The 15,417-nt window shown below is 44.4% G+C and overlaps 1 protein-coding gene across 1 annotated transcript; it reads left to right on the top strand.

The window, feature by feature from the left end:
- Positions 1-1,059: 1,059 nt before the first annotated feature.
- Positions 1,060-14,636, top strand: scaf11 (SR-related CTD-associated factor 11). Its single transcript, XM_034133473.1, has 14 exons — positions 1,060-1,223; positions 4,874-4,916; positions 5,100-5,245; positions 5,384-5,467; positions 6,011-6,090; positions 6,283-6,400; positions 6,487-6,560; positions 6,697-6,816; positions 10,091-10,176; positions 10,353-12,716; positions 13,172-13,479; positions 13,569-13,739; positions 13,828-13,938; positions 14,245-14,636. Exons 2-14 carry the CDS (start codon positions 4,898-4,900, stop codon positions 14,338-14,340), a joined length of 3,777 nt encoding a protein of 1,258 aa, XP_033989364.1. The 5' UTR covers positions 1,060-1,223; positions 4,874-4,897; the 3' UTR covers positions 14,341-14,636.
- Positions 14,637-15,417: the final 781 nt, after the last annotated feature.

The following is a 15,417-nucleotide window of genomic DNA, read 5'->3' as shown; positions in this document are numbered from 1 at the left end:
TAACCAGGGGAAATAGCTCTTGATCCATTTTATGAGGAGAGAGGATTGCAGCCTTTTTAGAAGATTTCATGGAAACATATTCTGTTCTGTTGCTGAATGATGGAAGGCCAACAAGATTTCAGGTTGGTAATGAGTTTATCATGCATAGTTTTGCATTGCAGAGTTCGCTATGTGTGGGGAATGGTTTCAGACTGCACAGTAATAGTTATGTGCGTAGAGAGAAGGGGATAGAAAAGCTTGAGAATGTAGAATATAAACTTGAAGTAAACACTGATAGTAGTGATGGGATTAAGCTATTCTTTTCACTAAGAGACACATAGTGCAATAAGGAGGGGGTAATACTGCCCCTTGGAGGGATGACCTGGAATATAAAATAGGTAAGCATATGGAAGATGCATTGGAGATCTTGGCTCTTATATAAATAATTTGTTCAATGACTGAATTAAATAATTCAAAAAGATTAATGTATATGATGCAGGCATTCGGGGCACTACATTGAATTGGAGGATAGTAAACACCAATAACATTAGTTATGGCCCCTTTTTGTTCAAAAGTTCCATTAAGTGACACCAGCACCTAAAGCCAAAGCGCTAAATGGAATTTGGCTATAGTGTATTTATAATTTTGTACACAAGGGCTTTTCTTATGTGACATATCTATGTTGTCCCCCATGAAAAAGGCCTTTTAATGCATTTATTTCCTTCACCAATGTATATGTTTTTCTTTGGGTTAAAGGAAAGAGCTAAACAAACCTTATGATGTATTTGGAATGCCATGTGATCAAATGGAACACAATTTAATAAAAAATAAAAGGCAAAACGTTAATTTAACTAGTTGGATCATTATGCAAAAATACATGTAGTTGAACCTCTAAAAAGGTACTGCAACATATAGTGTTTGAATTGAAATAACGTTCACTACTCCATTATGTCCATGTAGTAGGCAGCTGTTCCACCTGTTGCTGCCAGTCTATGGTCGCAGCACTTGCCCTGTAATAAATCAAATCCACTCTTCGGTGTAATGCTCGGCGGCTCCGCTGGGGGGCGCCAGCGGCTCCAACTCTCAGCCCCACAGACCGCGAGACATGTGGCTGAGACTTTCTGAATGCTACGCTCCGTTTTTAGCCAAAACAATCACCGAATAGTGCTATTCGTCAGCATTTCATTGCAGGTGCTTGGAAAACCAGTTTACCAGGTGCACGTCAGCTTCAGCAACACTTAAAGGTAAGTAACGAGACTTACCGCTAGCTAACTGGAGCTAACTGCTAGCAAGCTAAAAGCGACGCAAGAAGGTGCTGTTGTTCAAACCAGCTAGATAGCTCTGAGCTACATTGAGAGCTAGCTAGCTAACTTGTGACCTTCAGTGCAATAGCTGTGACTAATATTATAAAGTATTTGCTGCAGTGATAACAACAACAACACGCTAGCTCTTGCGTGGCTGTGTTTTTAGCTAGCTATAGCTGTCTAGCTAACCAACAACAATCATGTTGTCATCGTCGTGTTGGCACTGGTTGATCAAGTTGGGCTAATTTTGTGTCTCCTGCAGCCAGGCCGTGCTGGCGCCGAACGCCAACAAGCTTCAATAACTATCTGCCCGCTAGCCTCATCTATCATATAATGTAATGTGCATTTACAGAATAATGTTATGTGGCGTTGGGCTTTTGTTTGAGAATTTCAGGTGTACTAGTTATTCTGTAGATGGAAACATTATAGTGACAGTTTTAGCACAAGGCTAGTGACTAATCGCCTGTGTTTGGAAATGAAACCGTGGGTATGAGTCTGTTGAACAAGTTTCACATTTGAAGATCTACATAATGAAATTGATGAAGCAAAGAATGGTTCCAGATCATATATCATTCTCAGTTTAAGTCTCAAGTTAAGGCTAGAAGTCAGCTGGATATATGTTTGTTCACCAAGACTCTGGAGGTAAATAACATTCAGGTTGAAAACAAAACTGGAAGTAGTAATCAGAGTTGATCACTCACACTTGATCACAAATCTGGTTAGTAGCTCTGTGGTTTTAGGCCACTTACTAAGAGTAAGTGAGTCAGACTATAAATAATTTCAAATGTTTCAAGTTCACTCAATTATATCATCCCTACATATGGATTTTTAAATTATGAGTAGTAATATTCTCAAACATTGAGCAAAATACATTTTAGAAACTACCCATTCCATAATTTTTCCAATAAAAAGTGAACAAAATATATTGATTGTTTTGCCAACTTAAATTGTTATAACTTCAAATTAGGGGATCCTTTTCAATTATGCTTTAAATGAGTCTGCAAATTAGTCCAAAAAAAGCAAATGTGCTTTGAGCAGAAGACATCAATTTGTTGATTATTGCTGATTAATTAAGTAATCACCATTTAAACCACAAGTGTCATTTCCAAAGGAGATGGCAATGTGGCTTTATTTCTGGAGAGAGAAAAGTCCACGCTTTTCCTTGTGGATGTCCAGTCAGTGCAAGCAGTACATTCTTCAGTCTGTGTTATATTGACAGAGAAAGCGGAATCTCACTCTTACGCAGCCGACAGGTCCATGTACCAGGATGCATTGGGAGCGAGCTTCAGACGCCCAGGGTCCCTGCCTGCTGTTTCCTCTTCAGCCTCAGCCTCTCTCCTCTGTATTTCTTTGGCCGTGGACTTTTGCTTGGACACATATGGCTGAATATCCGAGTCAGCACAAATGCTTTAAAATGTTTCCTGGTCCACCACATCCTTTGCATCTCGGGATACCATTTTTGCAATTAAAACAAGTGAAAAGTACAGAAAAAATATCTTCCTAGCATCATTTAGAGCAGGGTTGTCCTAACCTTTTTCACCGAGGGCCACATACAGAAAAATATATACGAAGGGCTGGGCCGCTCACTAGAGGTATATTGCCTCATCTAAGTTAGAAAAATCAATCAAATTTAGGTAAATTATGGTTAATATTGATGAAAAAAACACACAGCTCTCCGTAGGGTTTCATTTATTGTGTTGGCAGCTCATTCCTTAAAACAGGAGGCTCGGATTACTTATAGTAAGAGGAAATATTAAGGGTATATTTCAAGGTTGTTATGTAAATGTCTTATTGGGCTTTTTTCTTATCAACTAAGATGAGTTAGACCTTTTTTTCAACTTTAATTGACTGAATTTATTGAAAAATGTGGCTTATTAACACATGAATACTGTGTTATATATTTAAGAACTACAATAGTAGATGTTTCATTTGTAGGCCATATTTCATTATACTTTTTGAATTTGCTGAGGGCCGATTAAAAATGGGCCGCATTTGGCCCCCGGGCTGTAGTTTGGACACCCCTGAGTTAGAGGCACCCAGACGTTTAGACCAGAAATCCAAGCTTAAGCAGTTTATAGTTCTTCCTAGCATACAACTACGTCACCCAGAATGACAGTGCTGAATGCTGTACCTGCTCAATCAATACAGCGCACTGAGGGATGTATTGCTTCTACCGACTGCATTTACTATCATGACTGATTTCAGAGGCTGAGCTAAACACAAACATGCAGGAAACAAGCAATCACTATCCTGGTACCAAGGATGAAATGCATCAATCAGGTGCATCTTGAGAGCAAAATAAATATGTTAAATCTGTAATATTTGAGGCCTCTGTACATCTGGTAGCCTCAGCAGCGATCCACTTCAGGTGTCCGGGCCATTTTGAAGCCACTCTTGCAAAAATAGGAGGGAAACACAGTGAACTGATTGCCAACCACTGGTCCTGTAGTAAATGTAAACGGGACAATCTAACAGGTTTCAAATAACTTTAGTCTTTTACAGTATTTTCTTTAGGGATGCTCCGATCACCAATTTTGGGGCCGATCGCCGGAATCAGTATCGGCCGATACCGATCGCCGATCCGATCGAGTGGGTGGGGCCTAAATGGAAGATTTAAACGTCACTTTAAATCTTCCATTTAAAGTGACGTTTAAAACTCAGTTAATGGGGCTCATTCACTGGAGCTTCCACAAACAACAAAAAACTTAATTATTACATTCAAATTATGTACATTATTCAAGTTTACATTCACTTTGGATAATAACACGGGAGAAATGAGCGGAAGCGCTCTCTTTTCCTCTCTCCCTCTTTCTCTCCCCCTCTCTCTCCCCCTCTCTCCCTCTCCTGACAGCCCGTCAGTATCGTCTCATGCAGCTCACTGATCCAGTAATGAGTGACCCGACAGTGAAGAATAAATATATTTATAACTAGTTTAGCTTGTTCCAGAGGTAGATAAAATAGCTAAGTGTTAGGTCTAACTCTTGTGTGTGTTGCTCCGCTCACCGGTCCGTCACAGCGGGTGGAGCTGCAGGATTTCTGCTTCACACACACGTTGCATACCGCTATTTTACTGTCTTTTTCGGACACCTTAAAATAATGCCAGACCGGTGAAGCCATTTTGGCGAGCTTGTTTTGCCGCGTACAGAGAAAAGTGTCATGTATGTTACGTCATGCGATCGGCATGTTTAGAGTGCACCGATCGATCGGTAGAGAGTGAGTGGCTCAGTGGATAGAGTGCTGGACTTTGAATCAGGGGGTAGCAAGTTCGAGTCCCACTGCAGTCAGCATGTCATTGTGTCCCTGGGCAAGACACTTCACCCCAAATTGCTCCTGTGGGGATTGTCCTCAGTACTGAATGTATGTAAGTCGCTTTGGATAAAAGCGTCTAACAAATGACATGTAATGAGTATCGGCAGATCTCGATCGGTGGCAGATCTCGATCGGTGACAGATCGATCGGAGCATCCCTAATTTTCTTTCATGTCTTTGAATGACATTTTCCTGAGGGCTGAACAAAATGACAACAAAGTGCACATAATCAGTTCCTGTCATTTGCGTCACAGTCACCTTCTCCTCTTCTTTGTTTTGCAGTGATCAGGTGAGCCCGGGGCAGACATGACTGGAGCTGGAAGTGGTGAGACTTTACACACTCAAGGGTGTTGTCAGGCAAATGTTGGGATATCTGTTGCATGAGCAGTATGAATTATCAGTTGTAGTTTAACCTCCCTACATTGCTAAAGCTGGATATAAGTGCAGCTTACTTCTGCTCACACTAAGTAGAAAACATCAATAATTTAAAACTTGTGTTGGTGTTTAGGAGGCCAGGGCCCGCCTGATGGGGGGGACGCTGAGGAGGCGGAGAGGTGTCCTATCTGCCTCTGCGTCCTGGCTGGAGGCGAGCTCGCCGTGCCCGACAGCTGCTGCCACGTCTTCTGCCTCAGATGTCTCCTCACATGGGCAGAGGTGACTATCCGTGAAAACTGTTTGAACTGATGATGTGAATTATACAATTTGTTGTATAGTAAAAAAGGCTCTTAAGACCTATATTTATTTTTACAGTAATTGTTTGATATTTTCTAACTGTTTTGATTAATTTTGTAGTTGCAGATGTCTCCGTCCTGCCCGGTGGACAGAAGACCTTTCACTAATGTTTACAGATGGGACGGGAATCTCAGCTGTGTGCAGGTGCGTCTGCCTTTTCTCCGTCATAGTTATAATACATCTGTGGTTCAGAAGAGGCCAGTGGCTGCTGTTGTTTTCCTAATCCAACCATTTAAAAAGTGGGTTTTTTTTAAAGGCAGTAATGTTAGGATTATACCGCTGCAGTTTGTTATCAGAACATTCAAAGTTTGCCGAGCCTGTTAAGGTTATTGAGCTCACCAGTAGGGGAAGCCAACCCCAGCTTTTGGAACAAGCGTTGCACCCTTGTATTTGTAATTTTTATGTTGGTGTCTGCCATTTTGGTAGCTTCCTCATGGACGGCTGCCTTTGACCCGGCACCCAATTACAATTTATATATGCAGTTGTTTGATTTGGAGAGGTTGTTTTGGAAAATACCATATTCATTGAGCCTGTCAGTCGTTTTAGCTGTTAAAAGACAGTATATGATGGAATACATACAATCTGTTCTTGACTTTTTTAAACAAAGCCAGGTCTGACTTCTATGACGGGCACAGTTTTGCAAATTGTGGCCCCAAAATGAAATGTGCTTCTTTTCGTTGTTCGAAGGTTCCTGTAAGGAAACGTGCGACTCAACCCGAAGCTGAGCGTTGCTACTGTAGAAACCCAGAACAGAAAGTCTGTCTCAAGTAAGTGTCAACACGTTTTTTTTTACAATCAAATGGTTAGCCCGTCTCAAAGGTCTTTACAGAGAAATTACTTAATAGGATATCAATCATTAATCATGGACACCTAATGTAGCAAAATCAAATTGGCTGGCATGATCTCTAATGTAACTATGAAATCCGCTTGAGAATCATTTCGTTTTTGTTTCTTTTCAGAAGTAAGGCTGCAAGAAGACTGAGACGGCAAAAGGTGGAGAGGACGGCTGACGCTAAAACGAAAGGTCTTGTTAGGAAATGTAACGACGATGGCCACTCCTCACTGAGCAGAAAAAAGGTGTTTTTCATGACTTCCTTTTTTGTAGTTGCCTTTTTTGTGTTGCCTTAAGTGTTTGAGTCTTATCAGCTTTCATATGATTTCAGGTGAGAGGAACAGAGTGCTGCGCTTGGTCATCGTCTCCATGTGTCTCAATAACAACTACATCCACGGAGCACATGTAAGCTTCCTTCAGTGATGAGTTATTACATAACTCCATGAATTATGATAAATAATTTAAGATTGACCAGAGTCTGAGTCATCTTGTTGTACTTTCTTTGTGCTTCCTTATGAACTCTTCTGTTCTGCTCCTGCAGGGCAGAGCCTGTGTGGGAGGACGTCCCGTATGACAGCGTAATGACACAGTGTAAAGCTCAGGCGCAGGACTGTCCGTGGCTCTCTGCTGCGGCGCCCATCCCTGCTAACGGCCCCTTCAGGTAATGACATCACAGCTGAGCCCTTACACTGCTCCTATGGCTGCTGCTGTTATGAAGTTTTCACGCTAAACAAGTTCTCTCATTTATGTCCAGTTTAATTTAAGTGGCACCAGAGTAAGATATATATATATATATATATATATATATATATATATATATATATATATATATATATATATATATACAAAGACCAATTGAAAATGAGTAACACCAGAGGCCTGTACTACGAAGCCGGATTTTCGCTTATCGGGCTAACTTCAGGGAAAACTCTGGGTTTCCGGTCCTACGACGCTGGTTCTCTTTTTAGCGGGCTAGATCTCCATGGTAACTTATGCTGAGCGGCTAACCTGCTCCGGAGCAGGTTAGGTTGCAGGCTAAGAGATCAACTCAGTGAAAGCACTGTCTGCTGACCAATCAGAGCTCAGTGTGAGGAGTTTAAAGCTATCAAGTCATATTACAGGAGAAAGGAAATCACAGACTGTGTGAACGTGAACATTAATAGAATATCCCCTCCCATCTTCAGAGCAATCTGACTATTATAATATTAGCGTTAAGAAAGCTTACTTAAATATCTGCCACGACATAAGTAACCGGATCAGAGTAACATTAAGTACAGTCCGCGGCACTGTGAGTGCAGACGTCGATGTGTCCCATTATCATTCATATCATATCACATCATAATGTATCATATATTTCCTTATCTGAGTCAGCTTCTTGAGCCGTATCTGGCCGTGCAACACTCACAGTGTCACATACTGTATGCAGAAGTATTATTTTAAGCAACACATTAAGTTGACGAAACACTCGAGTCAAATTCTCCTAATTAAAGTCAGATCCACTCGTGTCTTGGACGGGGCAGTGATTTCATAAACCTGTTAATGTACGCATTCAAACACTTTTTCTTTTACCAGCTGTATTCACCTTGCAGGTGCAGCTATGTGGCTTTTATCCTGGATAAAGTGTTTAAGTCATGGATGTTTAAAGTTTAACTTCTTCATATGTCTAATATTAAAGTTCACTTTTCATTCAGGAAGTATGACGCTGCGCTGTCAGTACGCTTGTCCATGTTTGTGATTGGTCGAATGCTCCAAATACCACCCCTCTCATGTGAACGCGCACCTAACTAGATAGGACACGGCTGGCTTGAGCGATCCACTTGATAACCCACGTCGTAGGACCGCTTAGCGAGAGCACGTATGTTTTGGATTGGGCCAACCCGGCTAACTCAAACATATCCAGGTTAGGTTGAACCGGCTTCGTAGTACAGGCCTCTGATTCAGGAAGATGTGATTTGTTTTGTAAGTCTTGCTTTGAGAGCCAGATGGAACAAACTGAAGAAAGGTGCTTCAATCTTTATGTTTAATGATCATTTGGCACAGTATCTGCACAAGGTCTATTAGATCTGACAGGCTTTTATAGAGACCTCGATCAACCTATATGAAATGAATATCAGTGGCCGATTGATCAGAAAGTGAAGGCTTACTGTTGCTGACATAACCCTCTCTGTCTGTGTGTTGGGGAGTCAGTTATCCTGAGTCATAGAAACGTTACCTGTAGTTGTTATTGCACAACGTTGTGAGGGAAGTCTAACAAACACTTGAATCGGTGTGATGCAACATTGTTGGTATATTACTTTACTTCGTTACTCTCTACATAAAGTAACTCGTTACTCTTTACATTACTTTTGCGTTACTCAGCAACAGCCTATAGCTAAAACGTAAAACTTAGGCCTACATGTGCACACATATGACAATTACTATTGCAATAAGGAAGACATAACACAAGTTAATAACGGTGACAATTCTAGTTTGTGCTGCTTGTTTGGAGTCGGCACACACTCAACATCATCACTCTGGGTTGGGGGGTCTTTAGCTACTAGCTTCGTGTTAGCATGTTGCCTTTGCAGGTGCTTGGAGAGGTTTGATGTTGTGTTTGCAGCAGTGCACCTTACCGTCACATTCCTGTCCTTTCTTCTGACAAATGTAAAATAATGGGCATACCTCCACCTCTCGAAAGTTATAACTTGATGTCTCTGTCTGCACTGCAGCACAACTCCTGTGACAGTTGCATGTGGACAAGTCGCGCAAATGTTACGAAAATATAAACCTGCGGCGGAAATCCCTCTAGTGACTTGAAATATTTAAAATTGTTAAAAGTTAGACCTATCTTATCTACCCCTGGAACTAGCTAAACTAGTTATAAATATGTTTATTATTTACTGTTGTGTGTCGGGTCACTCATTCACTGGATCAGCGAGCTGCATGAGACACAGACAGGCTGTCAGGAGAGGGAGAGGAAAAGAGAGGCTCCGTTTATTAAACCCGCCGTTTTATTATCCAAAGTTACTGTAAACTTCTGAATAATGTAGTAACTACTAGTCTAGTCTGTCAAAGGGAGAATCTAGTCATTTGTTCGCGCAATGTTAGTAACTATAGTGTGATTACTGAATTTATAACAGTAACATGTTTCGCGCAATGTTAGTAACTGTAGTATGATTACTGAATTTATAACAGTAACGCGTTACATTACTCCGTTACCGACAAATGTAATTTTATTACAGTAACGCGTTACACCCAACACTAATCATGTGTGATGAAAAGATTGCGTGTGTTGACGGGGAACAACATTAACTGCAGAATATTGTCTGTGTTAATTGTTGGTTTCATATATGTCCTGTTTTTTTTGGTCATAATACTTTTTTTTTAAAGCACAACCTAACTTATGTAATATTTAATATAATATCTGTCCAACCGGGCACATGCATCACTCCTGTCCCTCTGGCACTTCGGCTCAAATCTAGTTTCTTAAGTTTTACAATGACAAAACACTATCGCACGGCTTAGTTGAATACTCGATTCTGATTGGTCGCACTGCTAGGATTATAGCAGACCATTGCTAAGGACGATTTGATCAAGGGACGTAGTGCAGTCACATCAATCCGCAAAAAGAAATCCAATTAACACAATGTTAGCTGTTGCAAAACAAAAACACATATTTTGTCTGTTACTCCATCACAATACATCAAGAAATCTACAAGAATACGGCGCAAGAGAAGAAAAGAGGTTAAAAGAAACGGAGAGAGAAACAAATCAGTACCCCTGTGTAATAAAATGAAGAAGATATAGAAATGCAGGAATAAGTTGTATTACTTATGCAGTCGCTGAAAGAAAATTCAATTAACTGTTTGGCTTTTGTAATTGACAGAGAAGTAATGGATGGGATGGTATCTTTTGACCTAAATAGTTTTTGTGTGTGTATATTTCTCACTTTACAGGCAAAGCTTCCATCCATCCGGTTGGAACCAGAGCCCGTTTCCATCTCCCTTTTCCTCCCCGTCACCTTGCGGTCCCGGTCATTTTGGTGAGTCTATAAAAAGGATGTAAGGCTCTTTTTCTGCTGTAACAACGTACATTTCCCCTCTGTGGGACTAATGAAGGTATTCTGATTCTGATAAACGAAGGAATATCGTTTACCTGATTTATAATGGAAATGTTTGGCCTCTGTACCTGTAAATGCTCATGGTTTCTCTCCCGCAGTGTTTCAGGGTGTTGTCTGCGCCATCACGTGTCCCAAAGGAGGCGAGAAGAGAGGCGGGCGAGCTTCAACCTCCAAAGCTCCCACCAAAGAGGCCAAGTCTCTACCATCCCGGCGGTCCGGACGCAACAGTAAGAGCCAGGAAGAGGCTCCTGTGTCTGACCCTTCATCACCGCCGCAGCCCTCTTCGTCTGACTCTGACTCGGCCCCCTCACAGCCCACCAAGCCGGGCAAGGCATCGCAGACACCGGCCAAGAGGAAGGGAAAACAGGTCACAAACCGGAAGGCCGGAGGGAAAAGAAAAGCCGCGCCAAGGAAAAAGAAATCTGCCCAAGTCGTGAGCAGTCCCACGGCAAGTGAAGACGAGGAAGAGGAGGAGGCAGATGGGTGCGACAACGCCGAGAAGGAGGAAGAAGAGAAAAAAAACTTGGATCAGCAACAGTCTGACGCTGAGGGGAGTCTAAATGAAGACCACGACACTATCGACTCCCCTAATGAGCGAGGAGGCGCTGAACCCTCCGGGAACGACGTGGGGCTGGACAGTGACGAGACTCAGGAAGAGTCTAATGAACAGAAACCAGACTCAGCTCCATACAGCCCCGGTTCCTGCTCCGAGGGCGAACAGAGCAAGAGGGAGGAGGAAGAGCCAGCAAGCCCCGCGTCCTCTGGAGGAGACATCTGTGACAAAAGTCCTCCACCGTCACCCTCTGACTCGGAGAAAAGTCCTCCACCGTCACCCTCTGACTCGGAGAAAAGGCGCTCACCGTCACCCTCTGAATCAGAGAAAAGGCGCTCACCGTCACCCTCTGAATCAGAGAAAAGGCGTTCACCATCACCCTCTGGCTCAGAGAAAAGGACTTCTCCATCACCCTCTGACAACGCTCTGCTGGGCGACCTGATGTCCCCGCACGGTGATGACCAGGATGACGACATGGAGATTTGTGCGGCCTCAGTAGAAGCCAACAATGAAGGTTCTTCAAAGGAGGCTGAATCATGTGAGAATTCTCCACAACCGGCCTCCGACTCGCAGAACAATCCAGATGTTCCAGAATCAAAAGCCTCTGACGAAAATGATTTGAAAGCATCGGGGTCAGAAGAGCCTTTAGTAGACGACAGCTCAAGGAAGGGAACCGAGGATGACACTAAGGTTGTGCCCATGGACTGCAGTTCCCCCACGATGGAACATAGCAACAGTCCGAAGGAGGGGGACGCCTCAGCCGCGGCAGAGACTCCTGCTTCTGAAAGCCAAGTCGCCAAGGACAAGAGTGGCAAGGACCAACGGGAAAAGAGCCGGGAGAGGGAAAGGAGCCGGGGGAGAGAAAGGAGCAAGGATAGAGAAAGGAGCAAGGATAGAGAAAGGAGCAAGGATAGAGAAAGAAGCCAGGAGAAGAAAAATGGCAAGCAGCGGCGCTCTCGTTTCCACTCCCCATCCAAGGCCTGGTCACCAAAGAAGGAATCAAAACGAGAAGGGTCCAGGCGATCGCGCTCCCGCTCCAGAGAGCGAGACGGCAGCCCGCCCTCTAGCCGCTCGTCCCGGGCCCGCAGCAGAGAAAGAGACCGAGACCGGGACGGTGAGAGAGACCGAGACCGGGACGGTGAGAGAGACCGAGACCGGGACGGTGAGAGAGACCGAGACCGGGACGGTGAGAGAGACCGAGACCGTGACGGTGAGAGAGACCGTGACGGTGAGAGAGACAGAGACCGGGACGGTGAGAGAGACCAGTCTCGGAGGGAGCGCAGCCGTGAGAGGAGGAGGCGGCGCTCCAAGAGTCGATCCAGGTCAAGCTCTCAGTCCAGATCACGATCCTACAGACGAGGGGCCAGCCCCGAGCGGCCGGCCTCCAGAGAGCAGTCTCCCCAGAGGAGGGAGCGTAGGGGCGGCTGGAGGTCAGGGCAGGGCAACGGGTCCGGGGGCGAGGGACGGAGAAATCAGAGCGACGCTGGGCAGCCTGAAAATGGCGTGCCGGCGGAAAGTTCCCCTGAGCGCAAACAGTGGTCGGAAAATCCTGACTGGGTTACAGAAAAGAGTCGGAGTGACGCCGAAAGCAAGAGTGGGGGCTCACGCTGGGAGGACCGTGGTGGGAACAGAGGGTCCCGGGGCGCAGGCCGGGGGGGAGGCAACCGCAGCTTCAACAATTCAGGGACTGACGCATACAGCCGCTTCAACGAAAACCGGGGCGGTGGCCGGAGGAAAGAGTCCGATTCAGGAGACTCGATGCTCGACCGCTCAGGCTGGTCGTCGGCGTCCAGCTGGGCGGTCAGAAGGAAACTACCCGCAGACGTTCAGGATTATTACTCCAAGAGGGAGAGGGGAGGACCAGGAGGCTGGAACCGACAGGAGGAGGAGCAGCCGGGGGCAGCAGCAGGTCAGACTCTGCTCAGTTTCTGTGACAACCACTTCTTTATCTCAAACACTAGTGCTTGAGGAAATGAAAATGTAAAAGTCAGTTAAAGTTCCCTCTTTTATCTGAACAGTAGTCATGGATTAATGTTCTCTTTGAGGCTAGCAGAGGAAGATATTGGTGCTGTAGCTCAGAACCGTGAACAGGCATAAACCTAGGTTACCCTCCGGCATCCACGTATTATTATATTTGAGAAGAAAGAACTATTTATTTATTTATTCCTTTTTAAGACTCTCTCAATAGTTTTCTCTAAGGCTAGCAGTTGACATAACCTTTTATTTTTAGCCTGTATCTCCTACACATTTCACTCATTATGAACTAATCTTTATCTCTCCATACATACCTTAGTACTTTAAATCATTTTAGTTTTCCATTAAATTGATAATATGTTCTCAATATAGTTTTCTCTTGTTCTCCAGATGCGACTAAAAGCGATCCTCCCTCCCAGGCGGTCCCGGGTAACGCCCCGGGGCCCGTGATGAACGCGGGTCCTCCTCAGCTCAACGTCCTGCAGCATCACTTCCCCCAGCAGGGCCAGAGGGGGGCGCTGCCCGTCAGCCTGCAGCCTGCAGCAGGGTACACCATGCCTCCTCAGTACCCCGCCGTACCGCTGCTTCAGGGCCCCTCTGCCGGCGGTCAAGGCCTCCCCCCTCCTCCCCCACCTCCTCCACCCATGCATCAAGGCAGCCAGGGTGCAGCAGCTCATCCCGATGGCTACAACACACAGGTATGACATACTGGCAATGTACATTAATAGACACAAATTCTGTTCTTAAGAGCATTCCCACAATCATTCTTCTGTCATTTCATCCCTAGATGGCAAGTACAATGGGTTATGGGAAACCTGGCCTACTTCCCACCCCAACCAAAGCTGGTGTTTCCTTAGCGACCTACTGCCAGTCGGCACCCAGCCAGGTGTATCCCTCCTCCACCACTTACACCGGCCAGCACAGCAAGGCTCATGCTGACAGCTCCAAAAAAGAGAAGGTAACCTGCTGCCAGCCGAACACAAACACCTCTGTTTCTCTTTCTGAGAGAAATACCTGATCTCCTCTCTTTGTTTTTGAAACAACAGATCCAGGAAAGAGCTGTCAATGAAGTGAAAAACGCCATCAAACCGTATTACCAAAAGAATGAAATCAACAAGGATGAGTACAAGGAGATCGTCCGTAAAGCGGTAGAGAAGGTACAAGCTTCACTGACAATTTCTTATACATGTTATATTGTGTTTAATTTAAAAAGAAGTGTCATTCTAACATGCCTGTCAGGCTACTGAGCTCACATACTCTTTGTTTACGCTAGAGACGAGGCTAAGGGATGTGTTTTTCAAATGTATCACTACTGGATTCTTAAAAAGCCTTTAGATAATGCACTTCTTTTGGAAAGGCCAAACAGAACCCCTCATGGCCCATCCTATTGAATAGGGACGTAAAACGATAGAGACTCAAGCTTTACAGGATTTGTTTTGAGCGTGTCTGTGATCTTTCCTTAGGTGTGCCACAGCAAGAGTGGTGAGGTGAACTCCAGTAAGGTGGCCATCCTGGTGAAGGCCTACGTGGACAAATACAAGCACGCCCGCAAGAAATGAGGGTGGTCCCGCTGCGGCGCGCAGACGTCCTCACAGACACTCAGCTGCTCAAGTGCAATTTCCTCTGGCTGGAATTGGGTCTCCAAACTGAAAGACAACGGAGAGCCGACCTTTTCTTTTTTGATATCTCTACCTTTTATTGAACGATGAAGATTTTTTTCTATAGATTTTGATATTTTGTTAGAAAAAGAATTACCCAATCAGAAATTGTACTGCAAGAGCCCTTTATTTTGCATAGATCATGTGACTGGGGAACTACTGTAAAGAGCGCAGGGTAGCATGGAGGAGGGGGGGGGGGGGGGGGGCACTCTCCCTGAGTGCCGGCTGGTACGATGAGTTCCTCCTGAATGGCATCCTGATCGCATAGCTTAATTAATTGAATATTGTCAATGTTCTTTTTTTAAATATTATATAATATTTCAGGTGAAAGCCTAGTTTAAAGAACAGTGCATTGCCTTCATGATTCTGTGGCCCCGTTTTGGGCCGGAATCTGGTTCATGTGATTGTAATCAGGGCCCTGATTGGCTGGCGAGACACTAAGTGGGACAGCTAATCAGCAGTGAGTTTGTAATGTAAGGAACAGATCCCGGAAAGGGGGACAGATCAAATGAAATGAACCTTTCCCCCCCGCCTGAATATGTTTGAAATGTCAATGGGTGAACATGAACTGTGCAACGTATCCAGAAAGTAGTGAAATAAATTAGCTGCTTCCTGATCTGCTGTGTGTTTGTGAGAGGCTTAGGCTACATTTTAATCTCCATCTTTGTTTCTGTCATGGTTCTGCTTGACTCTTCCCATGAATCCCCTGTTAAAAATATCAATTGTTACCAGACATCAAGTGATCGGATGTACAGTAGGTTGGACTCATAGTCTAGCATTTGTACTCCCGGTGGCCTGATTTTTATGAATTCTGGGTCGATTTTGACGATTTAGGGTGCTCGATTGGACAGATTGCCTATTTATTTGAAAAATAATTGTCCACATTAGAGGCAATCATTTTCATTTTGTGCTCTCTATAGCCGATGGCCGCAACTCTAGTCATGGTAGTCAAAATCAGCCCACCAAGAGTACAAACAT

Source organism: Trematomus bernacchii, unplaced genomic scaffold (assembly GCF_902827165.1).
Source record: "Trematomus bernacchii unplaced genomic scaffold, fTreBer1.1, whole genome shotgun sequence".
NCBI lineage: Eukaryota > Metazoa > Chordata > Actinopteri > Perciformes > Nototheniidae > Trematomus > Trematomus bernacchii.
The sequence above is the reverse complement of the archived record's forward strand: the minus strand, read 5'-3'. Positions and strand labels throughout refer to the sequence as shown.

What these genes read in the sequence shown, in the direction of transcription:
- scaf11 (XM_034133473.1), top strand. An exon ending in GGAATCTCAGCTGTGTGCAG is followed by an intron (nt 5,468 to 6,010) that starts GTGCGTCTGCCT and finishes CGTTGTTCGAAG; the next exon opens with GTTCCTGTAAGGAAACGTGC. An exon ending in CCTCACTGAGCAGAAAAAAG is followed by an intron (nt 6,401 to 6,486) that starts GTGTTTTTCATG and finishes ATATGATTTCAG; the next exon opens with GTGAGAGGAACAGAGTGCTG.